The 16,565-nt window shown below is 35.3% G+C and overlaps 1 protein-coding gene across 8 annotated transcripts in view; it reads right to left on the minus strand.

Moving 5' to 3' along the window:
* POLK (DNA polymerase kappa) overlaps positions 1-16,565 on the minus strand; it is a 73,030-nt gene that overhangs the window by 40,919 nt on the left and 15,546 nt on the right. For 7 of the 8 annotated variants that reach the window (XM_040450616.1, XM_040450625.1, XM_040450608.1 and 4 more), the window contains one exon: positions 5,916-6,078. In XM_040450616.1, coding sequence (XP_040306550.1) covers positions 5,916-6,050 — 135 coding nt within the window. In that variant the 5' untranslated portion in view covers positions 6,051-6,078. Of the gene's footprint in view, positions 1-5,915; positions 6,079-6,658; positions 6,714-16,565 lie in introns of those variants that run through there. The other variant, XM_040450590.1, reaches the window with a different exon arrangement.

Raw genomic sequence — 16,565 nt, forward strand, 5'->3', positions numbered from 1 at the left:
AATTTTAATGTTAGTCATTAAAGAAAATGTAGAAAATCACTTTTAGAAAATCACCTATCATCCCATCACTGAACATAACATCTATTCATTCATCAGGTTGATGGATTTTTTTTAATGTTAATGTGTTTATTTTGAGAGAGAGAGAGAGAGAGAGAGAGAACAAGAGCAACTCAGTAGGGGAGGGGCAGAGAGAGAGAGAGAGAGAGAGAGAGAATCCTAAGTAGGCTCTGCACAGTCAGCAAAGAGCCTGACCAGGGGCTTAATCCATGAAACCCTGAGATCATGACCTGAGCCAAAACCAAGAGTTGGACACTTAACCAACTGAGCCACCCAGGTGCCCTAGGTTGATGGACATTTAGATTATTTTTATTTTGGCTTTTATGAGAAATGCTGCAATGAACATTCATATAGACATTTTTGCATGGACATATGTTTTCACTTTCCTTAGGTACCCAGGAGTGGAATCTCTGAGTCATATGGTAACTCCATTCTAAACCTTTTGAGAAACTGCCAGACTGTTTTCCAAAGTGGCTGAACCATTTTATAATCCCACCAGCAAAGTATGAGGGTTCTATTTTTCTATTTTTATATCTTTAGTGAAAAGTCTATTTATATTTTTTGTCCATTTTTAACTAGGTTGTCTTACTAACAATTTATAAAAATTCTCTTTATATTCTGGATGTAAGTCCTTTATCAGATAAGTATTTTGCAAATATTTTATATTACTATGTTGCTTATCATTTCATTTTTTAATTGTGTCTTTTGAAGTACAGATGTTTTCAAATGTGATGAGTCTAACTTGTCAACTTTTTCTTTTACTGACTGTGCTTTTATTGTTATATCTAAGAAATGCTTGTCTAACCAAAAGTCTCAAAGACTTTCTCATATCTTCATTAAGTTTTACTGCTTTGGCTCTTACATTTATCTTGATTTTGAGTTAAATTTGTATATGGTGTGAAGTGAGGGTTTAGGTTCATCTTTTTTTTTTGCATGTGGATATCCAGTTGTCCCAGCATCATGTGCTGCACAGATGATCCTTCTGCCTTGGTACTTTCGTCAAAAACCAATAAAGTATCAATGCAAAGATTTACTTCTGGACTCTTAATTCTACCCCATTGTTCAATATGTCTAGCCTTATGACAGTAACACACTATCTTGATAACTGTAGCTTTATAGCACATTCTTAAACAGGAAAGCCAAAGACCTTATTGTTTGTTCCTTTTCAAAATTGTTTTCACTATTTTAGGTGTTTCACATTTCCATATAAATTTTAGGGTCTGTTTATCAATTTTGGCAGGAAAAAAAGCCCCTTGAATTTGGATGAAAAATTACACTGAATCCATAGATCAGTTTGAGGAGAACTACCCTCTTAACGATGTTGAGTCTTCTCAATGTTGAACATAGGATGCTTTCATTTTTATATCCTTACTTTCCCTCAACACACTTTTGTTATTTTCAGGGTACAACTGTTGCACTCCTTTTGAAATCCGTAAGAGTTTCTATCCATAAACATCATGTTATTTGTGAAGAGATAGTTTTATTTCTTCCTTTCCAATCCAGATGCCTTTTATTTCTTTCTATTGCCTGACTACACTGGCTAGAACTCTCAGGACTATGTTGAAGAGAAGACATGAGAGTGGACTACCTTGTCTTGTTCCTGATTTTAGGAGAAAAGTGCATTCCTGGAATAAATCCCACTTGGTCATGGAACACAATCTTCTTTTTATACTCCTGGATTCAGTTTGCTAACATTTTGTTGAAGGCTTTTATGTTTACAATGATCTATAATATTCTGCTTGTTTGGCTATTGTATCAAGGTGATACTGGTCTTATAGAATGAGTTGGCAAATGTTACATATTTCTTCATTTTCTGGAAGAACTTGTGGAATACTGGTATTATTTCTTCTTTTTTAAGTGTTTACTTATTATTTTTTTCTAATGTTTATTTATTTTTGAAAGAGAGAGAGAGAGAGAGAGAGAGAGAGAGAGAGAGAGAGAGAATGAGCGGGGGAGGGGCTGAGAGAGGGAGACACAGAATCTGAAACAGGCTCCAGGCTCTGAGCTGTCGGCACAGAGCCCTATGCTGAGCTCGAACTCATGAACTGGGAAATCATGACCTGAGCTGAAGTCAGATGGTTAACCAACTGAGCCACACAGGAACCCCAGTATTATTTCTTCTTAAGTGTCAGATAAAATTCACCACTGAAGCCATCTTGACTTTTTTTTTTTTTCGGGGGGGGGGGGGAATGGAGATTTTTAATTATTGATTTAATTTCTTTCCTTATTAAAGGTCTATTTAGATTTTCTTATTTTCTTGAGTCAGTTTTGGAAAACTTTAAATTTCTAGAAATTTATCCAATTTATTGGGATTTGTTTTAAAATACTCCATCTTCTACCTCCAAAATTCAGTAGGGAGGGGTGAGATAGATGAAACAGTATTTGCAAATAAGTTGATGTCTGATGATGCTGGGTGATGATTACCCAGGAATTCACTTTAGTATCTCATTTTCTGTATGTTTATAATTTCTGATAGGGGCATGTGGGTGGCTTAGTTGGTTGAGTGTCTGACTCTTGATTTCAGCTTAGGTAATGATCCCAGGGTCGCGGGATCAAGCCCCATCAGGCTTCGTACTGAGCACGGAGTCTGCTTAAAATTCTCTCCCTCTCTCCATCTGCCTGTCTTCCTGATTTACACTCTCTCTAAAAAAATAAATAAATAACAACAAAAAATGTTTCTGATAAAAATTTTAAAGAAGTTGCATTTCTGTGAAGCAGTAACAATTAGAAAATTTCAATTCAAAAAAGATATTTATGATGAACTCCCCAACCCCCCACACTAGAGGAATATATATTATATAAAATATATAAATATTTTAATATATATTGGTATATAAAATATAAAGTATATATTTTATATGATAGATACATATCAATCAGATGATATGCATATATAGTTCTATGTATGTATATACAGCTGACCTTTGAACATCATGGGTTTGAACTGCAGTAGGCCAACTCATACATGGACTTGTTTCAATAAAAACAGTACAATACAGGGGCGCCTGGGTAGCTCAGTTGGTTAAGCATCCGACTTCAGCTCAGGTCATGGTTTCATGGTTCGTGAGTTCGAGCCCCTCATTGGGCTCTGTGCTGGCAGCTCAGGGCCTGGATGGAGCCTGCTTTGGATTCTGTGTCTCCCTCCCTTTCTGCTCCTCCCCCACTCACGTTCTATCTCTCAAAATAAATAAACATTAAAAAAAAAAAATAGTACAGTACTGTAAATATATTTTTTCTTGCTTACAATTTGTTTTCTTTTCTCCATCTTACTTTATTATTAAAGAATACAGTATGTAATACACATAATATACAAAATTTGTGTTAATCGACTGTTTATGTTACTGGTAAGGCTTCCAGTCAATTGTAGGCTATTAGCAGTTCATTTTCGAGGAGTCAAAAGTTGTACATGGATTTCAATTGTGTGTGTGGGGGGGGGGGGCAGTGCTCCTAACCTTCGCACTGTTTAATGGTCAACTGTATATCACATAAAACTTATATGGAAGAGCAAATGCTCTTTTTAAGATATTCTTGAAAAAGAATAAAGAGCAAAAAAAGAACTTGTTCTAGCAGTTGTCTAGACTTACTAGACAATACTGGAATGCAGGTCATGTTGTAATGATATAATAACAAACAATCCAGTGGAACAGAAGAAAGCACTGCAGATCAGTAAGAAATGATGATCTAGATGAACTATTTATTAAATAGTGTTACTGGGACACTGAGAAGAGAGAGGAAAGATAAAATCTGGGATGACTTAAATATTCTATTTCTTAACCTGAAAACTAGGGTCATAGGTTTTAATTCTTTTTTTAAGTTTTAAGATGAAAATTTCAAAAAAATCTCAGAGAATACAGATTAGTACAATAAACACTATATAAAACTATCACTGAGATTTAACATTTTGTCTTATTTCCTTCACTGATTTTTTTAAGTAAACTGTTTTAAAGTAAATTACAGATATAATGATATTTAGCTATTCTATACAGTGTTTTAGTGTGCATTTTTAAAAATGAGGTCATTTTCCTAGGTAATTATAATAGCATTTTCAAAGCTAATAAAATTAACAATAGTTCCTTAATACAATCTAGTACCCTGTCCATATTCAAATTCCCTTAACTGTTCCAAATATATTTGTTCAAACCAAGATCCAACCAGGGTCCATATACTAGGTTTGCTTACTTCATCTCAATTTTTTTACTTTTAAAATTTTATCTATATTTTATACACTTAAAAAATTATTTTTCCCTCAAGGTTTTATTTTGGAATTTCTAAATCTTCCAACATTTGAAGGAATAGTACAAAGAACACCCCTATGTCCTCACCTAGATTAATCAGCTATTAATATCCTGATACATTTAGTTTCTCCCACAATTTCTAGGAATACACAATACACACACTCCCACTCCAACATATGCACGTGCACAAACATGCATGCATACACACACACTCCTCCCCCTCTTTTTGGTTAAACCATTTAAAAGTAAGTTGCTGTAGATACCAGCATGCATTTCTTTAAAATAAGTATATTCTCTTAAATTTTATACCTTTCTGAAGGGTACTTATTTCATAATATATAAATAAAACAAAAAAATATTAGAAGAAAATATTTATGACCTTGGAGAAAGCCATACGCAGTTGACTAATTCAAGTACATATGAAAAATCAAACAAGGCTTTGTCAGTTAAGTGTCCAGCTTTTGCTCTTGGCTCAGGTCATGATCTCACTGTTCACTCCATGCTAACAGCACAGACCTCCTTGGTATTTTCTCCCTCCCTCTCTTTGTGTCCCTCCTCTGCTCATACATCTCTCTCTCTCTCTCTCTCTCTCTCTCAAAAAAAATAAATTTTTAAAAAAGGCAAACAGAAAACTTCTGCACAGGATTAAGTATCATAAGCAAAATCAAAAGATATACAATAATCTAATGGAAAATTGTGCAAATGACGAGAAGAGACAGTTTGTAAAAAGGGAAAATACAAGTCGCTTGTTAAACATGTGAAAAGATGCACCATCTCACTTTTCATAGGAGAAATGCAAATTAAGCCTACACTACATTACTATAGATAGGAAAATCCAAAAGCTTAGTAACACACTGGGCAGGCATGGTTGCACATATATTGGCAGTGAAAATTTAAATTGATACATAAACTATGTAGGGCAACTTGAGCAATTCATAAAAATTCCATATGTGGGCCACCTGGGTGGCACAGTCAGTTAAGCATCTGACTCTTGATTTGGGCTTAGGTCATGACCTCGTGGTTAGGGAGTTCAAGCCCCGGGCTGGACTCTGCGCTGTCAGCAGAGCTTGAGATTCTTTCTCCTTGCTCTGCTCCTCCCTCCCTTGTGCTCTCTTTCCAAATAAATAAACACTTAAAAAAATTCCACATGAATATATCCTTTTTTGTTATCTGTATTTGGTGGAATAATTCTACTTCTACGATCTCTTATAATTTTACCTGCACATATGTAAAGTTGTGAAAGTTGTAAAGGTTATTCACTGTCATACTGTTTGTAAAAACAAAAGACTAGAAATGATGTATGGGCTCATAAATGAACATTCCATCTGGTTCAATAAATTATATCTACACATGCAGGCATGAAAACTGAAGATCTTTATGGAAAGACCTCCAAGTTACATTACTGAAACACATGCATATAATGTGTACATGAAGCAGGAAAATTGGACGGCAAGAGGAAGAGCAACAGAACAGAAGGGAGATTATTCCATACCCACTTGTTGTAACAAGATACATTAAAATATTAAAAATTACAATAAAAGTATTTACAACTTACTGATTTTCTTTTAAACAGAAAGTTAAAAAGCTACTAAATTAATGATATCAAAAGAAACAGAAACATACCCTTGTGGCTTCCATTATAATCTTATTAATCTTCTCTTTATCTAATCCTTCCATTCCAGCTTTATTATCATTAAGTCCCATCCTAAGCAGAAGGTCATCTTTGTTGTTGTCATTCTTCTCCTTGGTGCTGTGCATGGTATAAACTTAAAGGTTTTTTTATTACCTAAAAAAACATACAAAATAAACACTGCTTTTCAAAGCATTCATGGTGAGGCGGTGGACACTTAAAAGTTAAGATGATAATAAGCAAAACAAGAAAAACATTTAAGAATATAAGAATTGTTAGCCATTGAGATATTGTTATTTTTAAATATTTATTTACTTATTTGGAGATTGAGTGTGAGTGGGGGAGGGGCAGAGAGAGAAGAGAAAGAATCCCAAGCAAGTTCTGCACTATTAGCACAGAGCCTGACGCAGGGCTCGAACTCACGAACTATGAGATCATGACGTCAGCCAAATTAATCAAACCTCAAACAACTGAGCCACCTAGGAGCCCTGAGAAATTATTATTATTCAGAGTTTAAAATTACTATCCCAAGATTATTGTACTCTCAAAAGGAAGAAAATGAACATTTCCTGCAAGTTTTGAGCCAGCCACTCACTATGCTAGGCACTTTACGCTTGAATCTCACACAGTAGCCCTACCCTGAAAGGTAAATTTTATTACCCCCAAAATAAAGAGAGAAGAAATCTGAGTCTTAGAACATATCTACTGACATAAATATGCTAATAAGTGACAATATCTGTATTGAAACCCAGACTTGAGTCCAAAGTTCATGTTTTTCAGATATTAACATACTGTATAGGAAACAAATATGAAATAACACTTCATCTACTAAACATGTTAAATTCAGTGGCATTTATTACACTCTGTATACAGAGCTCAATTTCTTTTTTTTTTTTAATGTTTATTTATTTATTTTGAGAGAGTTTGAGAGAGAGAGAGGGAGCAGTGGAGGGCAAGAGAGAGAGAAGAGAAAGAATCCTAAGCAGGCTCCGTGCCATCAGCACAGAGCCCAACGTGGGGCTCAACTCACAAACCATGATATCATGACCTAAGCTGAAACCAAGAGTCAGACGCCCAATTGACTGAGCCACCCAGGCACCCCTAGAACTCTACTTCTTAAGGCAGTGAAAAAAATACAGACAAAATAATAATCTATTCACTTCTGGGAGATTAATACATTTTATAATGTTATGTCACATCTAAGATTAAGAAAAATCCTCTCAAATAATAACTCTTTTTTTATTTTTAAGTAAGGTCTACACCCAACATGGGCTTGAACTCATGACCCTGAGACCATGAATCACATGCTTTACCAGCTAGAGCCAGCCAGGCACCCCAAATAATTCTTTAATATCTTTAAATAGTAATTTATAATTTACTTTCATACTTATTAGTTTTTAAAAATATAATAACCATGCAACAGAGATTTGCTTATTCTCATAGGAAAGATAGAAATTGGAATTCAGTAAGGTTAAGTGAATTGGCCATCATAAGTCTGCTAATAAGCAAAAGAACTGGGATGTGAATCCAAGTCTTCTTCAAGTCTAGTACAGCTGCCATAACATCACAGCTGCTTCCAATTTGGAGTGCATGTATGCTATAAAGAAATGACCAGGTAAACAGCTGTCATGAACCTATAACAAATTAGGCCAGTGATTTCTTATTTGCATGATTTAGAGAGGGTTCATTTATTCTACCCTGTTGAGGACCTTTTCTTTTCCTTTTTTTTTTTTTTTAACTTGACATCCATCACCACACATACTTACACAATTTCTTTTCTTGTGATGAGAGCTTCTAAGATCTAATCTCTTAGCAACTTCCAAATATACAATACGATATTAACTACAGTCACCATTCTGCACATTATACCCCCATGACTTACTCATTTTATAACTGGAAATTTGTACCTTTTGACCACCTTTACCCATTTCGCCTACTCCTACCCCACCTCTAGCAACCACCAATCTGTTCTCTGCATCTATGAGTTCAGGTTGTTTTTTTGTTTGTTTTGATTCCATGTGACATAAATAAATTCAAAGGTCTGAGAGTAGGAACCAGATATCAGTATTTTTAAGGCATGCCCAAGTTATTCCAATGTGCCCCAAGTATGGGAACCACTGGTGCTATTGTTTCCCAGTACCCAAGAGAATATAGGCTAGTTTTCTGTTTTTATCGTTTGATTTTTCTCTTCAACTATCACATTCAACTTAATATCACCCTATATTTTGTCTCATGCTTTAGTAATCCAATTACTTTTCATTTTCTAATAAAACTGGTGAATGTAATTCATTCATATTTTCCCAAACCACCACCATTGAAGCTTGAAGATGTTGAATGCACAAATCTTACATTTAAGCTGTCTTCTCCTTTAAAAACTGAAATGTATAAAAAGAACAGAAACATTTATGAATGCCTACTATTTCACAAAGAATATATTATTTAGCCCAAAAACTCTAAGAAGAATTGCATTTGGTCCCTAATTGGGTCAGAAGAACTGGGTTATTATTAGCAACACTGGCACCAGGCAAAGTTGTGAGATAGGTAAAATTAGTTTTCAGCTACCTTCCTGTCTTGCTGATGCTCAATTACCAAGCCTAGTTTCATGAGGATAGTTTACTATCCTCTATATGTTAAGAAGTTCCAAGTTTATAGCTGCAGTCCAAATGCCCGTCTGGTATCCTAAATTTAACATGTCCAAAACTGATCTTCTCATCTGCCTCCATCACTCAAACCAGTTCCACTTGCATGCAGCCTTCCTCATCTCAGTTCAGGGCAACCCTCCAATCGCTTCCAATTCCTCATGCAAAGAATCTTGTAGTCATACTTAACCTCACTCTTTCTCATACACCACACAACCAAATTGTTGGCAAACACTATGGACTCTGCTTTCAAAACATACTCTGAATTTAACCACTTCTCAATGCTGTCATTTCTTTCACTCTAGTCTGAACCACCATTATCTCTTGCCTGGATTAATGTAATAGCCTCTTAAATAGTCTGTTTCTGCCCTCCATGCAATCAATTATCAACACAGTAGCTGAAATGATTCTTCTAAATCACAAGGTAGGTCACAATCACTCCTTTGCTGAAAACTGTACAATGGCATCCCATCTTACTCCAGAATAAAAGCAAAGTCCCAACAGAATCTGTATCCCAATTACCTGTCGACCCTCATACCTGTCTAATACTCTCCCCGTTGCTCACTACTCTCCAGCCACACTGATCTCTTTGCTATTCCTCAAATCTGGTCAGTATATCCTAACCTTGAAACTTTTTGCCCTGGCTATTCCCTTCCCCTTTAGGATTCTTCAGCTAGATACCCTATGGACTAAACTCTTTCAAGTCTTGCTTAAATGTTACCTTCTCAGTGAGGGGCTACCCTGACCTCCTTATTTAAATTTCAACCTGATTAGTACCTCCCACCTCTTCTCCCCAATGCCCCATGTTTTTCATAACTCTTATCATTTCCTAACATAATAAACATAAATTTACATACTTATTATGCTTTTTATCCATCTCTCCTGTGAATATGGACGCTCCAAGAGGACAGGGTACTTTGATTTTTGTTTTTGCTTTACCTGATATATCCCAAATGCCTCAAACAGTGCTTGACACAGAGCAGGGGCTCAAAAAATAATCTGTGGAATGACTGAACTCAGTCATTTTTTTTTATCATTTTCTCATTTTATATCATTTTAATATCATTTTCTCATCCTTTTATTCACATAGCAAGGTTACATAGTTATATTAAAAGACTGAGAAAAGCTACTTTTCTGGAGTTAATAAGTTTATAATTTCTTTTTTAATGTTTATTTAATGTTTATTTATTTGCTTATTTATTTTGAGAAAGAGAGAGAGAGAACGTGTGAGCAGGGGAAAGGCAGAAAGAAAGAGGAAGGGAGAATCCCAAGCAAGCTCCACACTGTCAGTACAGACCCTGATGTGGGGCTCAAACTCATGAACCTGTGAGATCATGACCTGAGCTGAAATCAAGAGTCAGACACTCGGCCAACTGAACCACCCAGGCTCCCCTTTTTCAGAGAGAGGAGGGGCAGAGAGAGAGGAAGACAGAGAATCCCAAGCAGGCTGATGCACAATCTGACACAGGGTTCAAATCCACTTACTGCAAGATCATAACCTGAGCCAAAACCAAGAGTCATACACTTAACCAAGTGAGCCATGCAGTCACTCTTAAGGCACCCATAAAATTCTTGTAATTTTCCCTTATTTCAATATTAAATACGTAAGGACAGCTATATGAGTTAAACAACCTTCCATTTTATAAGCCTTATTTTCCTAAGGTATTTGATAGTTATATTAATTTATTAAAACTTTGGGGACTTGTATTACAATATAAGAATATTCTGAATTTAGGGGTGCCTAGGTAGCTCAGATGGTTAAGTGTTTGATTTCAGCTAAGGTCATGATCTCACGGTTCATGAGTTTGAGCCCTGCGCTGGGCTCTGAGATGACAGCTCAGAGCCTGCAGCCTGCTTTGGATTCTGTGTCTCCTTCTCTCTCTGCCCCTCCCCTGCTTGTACTCTCTCTCTGTCTCTTTCTGAAATAAATAAATATTAAAAAAATTTTTTAAACAATATTTTGAATTTACATGTTTGAGTTTACTTGCTATGTCCCATTAATATTCAAAAGATTCTAGTTTATATTTATTCTTTGGGAAATTAAGTTGCCTTGTTAAATTTAATTTCTGTGATTACTTTCCAGTTATATCTAAATGTACAAAAAATTATTGGAGAGAGTTAATAAAACATACTAAGTTTCAGTATATTTTAATTCCTATGAGTTCCTTTTAGTACTATCATTTATGTCTCTGTGGTGAGCCTACTTTTGTTTTTATTGCTTAGTATTTGTTATTCTCAAATTTCTAGAATCTCTCATTAGTCCTGGTTATCTCTATTCTCCCCATTAGTTCTTACTTTAGAAATCCATAAATTGAAAGAGAGAGCTAGCTCCCAGCAGAGATAATCACATAATATTCACAAGAGATGCACAAAAATTATGATCACAAAGTATTTTCCATATTTTTGTGGAAGTGAAATTTAATACTACTTTAAATGGCTCTCTGGGACACGTAGGTGGCTCAGTTGCTTACGTGTTCAACTCTTGATTTCAGCTCAGGTCATGATTTTGCAGTTTGTGGGATGGAGCCCTGGGTCAGGCTCTGTGTTCACAGTGTGGAGCCTGCTTGGGATTCTCTCTCCCTCCTCTCTCTCTCTCTGTCTCTCTCTCTCTGCCCCTCCCCAGCTTGCAATCTTTCTCTCTCAAAATAAATAAGTAAACATTAAAAAAAAAAAAAAGAAATGATATGTTACATCCTACACTATAGGAAGGAAAATATTTAATAACAGAAAAAGGTGTACAAAGTATTATTTTCCTATCCTGGAAAAATTATCCTTTCACTTACCCCCTGCCACATTGTTCCAGTGTTGTTGTTTTTTTTTTAATTTCTTTTTCTTAATGTTTATTTATTTTTGAGACAGAGAGAGACAGAGCATGAATGGGGGAGGGTCAGAGAGAGAGGGAGACACAGAATCTGAAACAGGCCCCGGGCTCTGAGCTGTCAGCACAGAGCCTGACGCAGGGCTCGAACTCACAGACTGTGAGATCATGACCCGAGCTGGAGTTGGACGCTCAACCGACTGAGCCACCCAGGCGCCCCATGTTCCAGTGTTTTCTTGATATATTCTCCATATTATTTCTTGATCCATTGCTGCTGATTGTTTCAATTTCCTATAGCTCTAACTAATCTACCTCAGGTATTTAAAACATTGTAGCAACATAATATTCTTCAAATGATATCTTAAGTAAAACCTCAGATTTTTCCTTAAATCTTTGTTCTATGGATGCTATGCAGCTCTCCTAGAATTTCATCATATATATTCTATCACTAATGTAAAAGAATAAACAGGCAGCTTAGAGAAAAGGGAAAGTTAATAGTGATCTCCTTTTTTGATTCAAACTACCTAGAAGCATCGGAGCGAACACTGATATGTACTGAAATTGCTACCAACTCCAAGACTGCACTAGCAGTGTTCAGATAACAATTGCTATGTTTCTTTTTATTTTATTGTAATTGTAAAAATAAACATATAACATAAAATTTACCATCTTAAGCATTTTGTAAGTTTACAGCTCAGTAGTGTTAAGTACATTCACACTGTTGTGCAATCAAATAATTGTTTACTACTGATGAATTTTAAAAGGTGGTTTCCGTATGAAGCCAGGCTCTGAAAATCATTCTTATTATGTTTTCTGCCTGATCTTATATATTCCTGAAAACCATAAACAAAAAACTAAACATCCAGAAAATACTATTCCAAGATTTGCCAAACATGAGGAAATAATATCAGCAAGAAGTTGTGATTTTGGAGTAATTAACCCAAAATGATTTAAAACACACTTTCCCCTAAACCTAATAAATCAAAAACTCCATATAACCTGACTTCTGTTAGATCATACTGTTAAAAGGACTTTCATTTTAAAAAAAAAATTTTTTTTCAACGTTTATTTATTTTTGGGACAGAGAGAGACAGAGCATGAACGAGGGAGGGGCAGAGAGAGAGGGAGACACAGAATCGGAAACAGGCTCCAGGCTCTGAGCCATCAGCCCAGAGCCCGACGCGGGGCTCGAACTCACGGACCACGAGATCGTGACCTGGCTGAAGTCGGACGCTTAACCGACTGCGCCACCCAGGTGCCCCAGGACTTTCATTTTAAAACAGTAACAATCCATTTGTTAATGACTATTAACAAATGTTATAACAAATGTTATAAAAATACATTTAAACAGATAGGATATATAAAGAATTTCTGATACCAAACAACAGTATCTGGAATTTATATCCAAATCAGCAAAAATAATTATTCTTAATTGATGAGATGATTTCTCATCCCTTCCCTGAGTTATATGCTGTAACTGGAGGGGAAGGAGAAATAATGATTTATTTTTAGTGATAATTGTTTTGAAGGTTCAAATAACATTAAAAAGTAAGGTCTATGAAAGGGAGTATAGGTTAGAAAAAGTTGCAAAACATTGACATAGAATAATTTATTACACTATCATCTGTTACATAATGAGTGATTTATTTTAGCTAACGAGAGCTATTAACTCTTGTTAATAAAGGGAAAAAGCAGTCCAGATTAACTGTTACTTATTTTTTTCTTAATGAGACCTAAATATACTGCTTATTTTAATGTACAGTACTTAATGAAAAGAGTTCAGTGCTAAGAGACATTTTGATACAGTGCAAAAAGTATATGCTTTGAAGCCAGATAGACCTGGACTGAAATGTCAACTCTAAAACTTAACTAGTTGTGTCTTCCCGGGAAATTTATATGATTTCAAAGTGTATGAATCTTGGTATCCTGTTCTGTGAAACTTACTTCCAGGGGTTGTTGATGATTAAGTGTGTGATATGTAAGGGTCCCTAGCAAAGTAAACACATACTAAGTAAGCATGCAATAAATGTGGTTTCTCTCCTCTCACTTTCATTCTTATTTATTTCTCTACAATGTGATCAATGTGGCTGCAAATACGGGGATGTAATTGATTGAGAAATCATAGAAAAAAACAAAAAAAATGTTCATGACTAAATAAATGACAAGTGAAAAAAATCACACACACACACACACACACACACACACACACACTCACAGCCACCCGAATTTAGGGAACTCAAAAGAACAAATGGCACCCACCGCTTGGAACCTGTGATATTTAGTGAACCAACAAAAGAATATTCTTCATGGTTTTTAAGGCTTTACCACTGACATGATCCTAATATTCAAATCAAGGTACTAGGAGTTATATTTCAGTTTACTTCAAGTCAATGAAGACAATATTAAGATAAGCAAGTCTAGACACATATGAAATTTCAACATTAATGCCTAATACTTAGTATCATACTTAACTGTATGAATAAACTCTCATCATATGTTTAGCATGACTGATAAAAATCACATATAGACTATCTACAATATGCACAGAATGCTTCCTATTAATGAAGCTTGACAAATAATTTTTAATGTAAAAAATTACATTAATAAACTTCTAAGAATAAATCAAGTTTCAGAATAAAATTTTACTTTTTTTTACCTCTAAAAATTTTTTTATATTTATTTATTTTGGGGAGAGCACAAGCAGAGGAGAAAGATAGAGGGGGAGATAGAGGGGTAAAGAAGTTCCAAAGTAAGGTCTGCACTGACAGGCTGATACCAGTGAGTCCAAGGTGGGGCTTGAACTCATGAACTGCTGGTTCATGACTTGAGCTGAAGTTGGGCACTCAACCAAGTCACCTAGGTGCCCCTTCAGAGTAAAATTATAAATTAAATCCCAGAATATTCCCAAAATAATCTTTAGAACTTTACTTTAGAACATACACATTTTGGGGGCGCCTGGGCGGCTCAGTCGATTGAATGTCTCACTTCGGCTCAGGTCATGATCTCGCAGTCCATGAGTTCGAGCCCCGTGTCGGGCTCTGTGCTGACAGCTCTGTGCTTTCAATTCTGTGTCTCCCTCTCTCTCTGCCCCTCCCCCACTCATGCTCTGTCTCTCTCTCTCTGTCAAAAATATATAAAAACATTTAAAAATTAAAAAAAAAAGAACATGCACATTTAAAAAAATATAAATATATGCTAAATGTTTATATAATCAGATTTTAATCCCTTAATCTAATTCCTCAATCTAAAAATTCACTTGTATTATATAACCTTCACAGGTACGCAAGATACATCGGCCTCTGGAGGACACCATAATTTTACTTAGAAAAGGGAAATGAATTCCATGCTTTGGTTTCCTCGTGGACATATTTTTTTTAAATTTCTAATCTAGTATTTATTGGAAATGCTTTTTTCTTCCTGACCATGCCTCAAACGTGTGGGAGTCAAAGTAGACTCTGAAATTCACTTATTTAAGAAGAGATTAGAACCATATAGCCTTTACTGAAAGGCTTGAAGCTAAGAATAATAGCAACCTAGTTTTGGGACTTAAAATCTGGATTCTCACTATGTGACTACCATTTTTAAAACGTTAAAATAAAGTATTCATCACTATTAAAGTTAAGAACTTAAATTTCTGAGATTTCAAAACTTTAAACCATAATAGCTTTAGCATATTTGTAAAACTTTGTCAGTTAATATTTTTGCCAAAACCACATTCCCAATGCCAATAAGTTATTATAGTTAATTCTGATCCTCTTACTAAATCTGCCTATAGTATACAGCCTTATGAAAACTGGTCATATGTTGACAGTAGCTTCTAGCATATGAATTATTCATTTCTATAATGCCAAATATACTAAGAAGCAAAATTTAATCTACAAATGAAATATACATTTCTTGATGCTACTAACTTACCTTTAAAAATACTTCATAGATGCTAGGAAAATAAAGAAAAAGGTACAACAAATAAATACTATAATATGTAATTAAATGACTCACTTCTTAACAAATTGAACACAGCAAAAGGGATGGGATATCATATACAAAAAATGGGTTATAAAAAAAATGTGACTTCCATCTTGAATGTTCTCATTCTCAACCTGGATTACCCACTCTGGGGAAGTCAGCTGCTTTCTGAGGCAGCTCTGACAGGTCATGTAAGTGAGCTTGGAAGTGGAACCTTTTCCAGTTGTCTTCAGATAAGACTGCAGCCCTAGACAACAGCTTGACTGCAACCTCATGATCCAGAGACATCCAGTTAAAGCCATGTTGGGATCCTTGATCCACCAAAACTGTGAGATAATAAATTTATAGTTGACTCTCAAATTCTGTAATTATCTCATTATGGATTAGCACTGGTACATAGATCAAAGTGTAAGTAACACTGCTACGAAAAAGTTGTATCTTAAAGATTAGTAATGTTTCATTTGAATAAAAGTGAATAATCTAAATATACTAATAAATGGATCAACTGAATAACTTCTATGCCAAATACCTTTTTCTCCTGGAATTTGTGCAAGAAAAAATAAGACAGTGTTTCTTTGCAGCACTTAGTACAACCAAAATATAAATTTCAAGAGGGCAAAACCTGGTATAGTGGTAGGCCACTGAGCCTGTTACTTAATAACTATATGATGAATGAATGAATGATGGGCAGGTTAATATACAGAACAGAATATGCTAACCACTCAGTTAAGTCTTTTTAAATGCAGTAATAAAAAAAGTAATATTTGGATCTTACAGTGTTTTACATGTATAATCCTATTTAAGAGATAAGGAAACTGAGGTGTAGACTTACATGTACCTTAGATAAGGTCAAACAATTAATAATTGGTAGAATTGAGACTATATTTCAGGTCTAGTATCAAAACATTCACACTTAGCCATTATAAATACAAAGAAGGTAAAACAAAATTATTGAAATCTTATCAAAAAGAAGGAACACAGAGGTGCCTGGGTGGCTTAGTTGGTTATACATCCAACTTCGGCTCAGATCATGATCTCGCGGTTCGTGAGTTCAGTCCCCATGTAGGGCTCTGTGCTGACAGCTCAGAGCCTGGAGCCTGCTTTGGCTTCTGTGTCTCCCTCTCCCTCTGCCCCTCCCCTGCTCCTCTCTCTCTCTCTCTCTCTCTCTCTCTCAAAAATAAATATTCAAAAAAAAGGAACAAGGGTGCTTGGGTGGCTCA

The sequence above is a fragment of the Herpailurus yagouaroundi genome, unplaced genomic scaffold (genome assembly GCF_014898765.1).
Source record: "Herpailurus yagouaroundi ecotype Mexico unplaced genomic scaffold, PumYag 29, whole genome shotgun sequence".
NCBI lineage: Eukaryota > Metazoa > Chordata > Mammalia > Carnivora > Felidae > Herpailurus > Herpailurus yagouaroundi.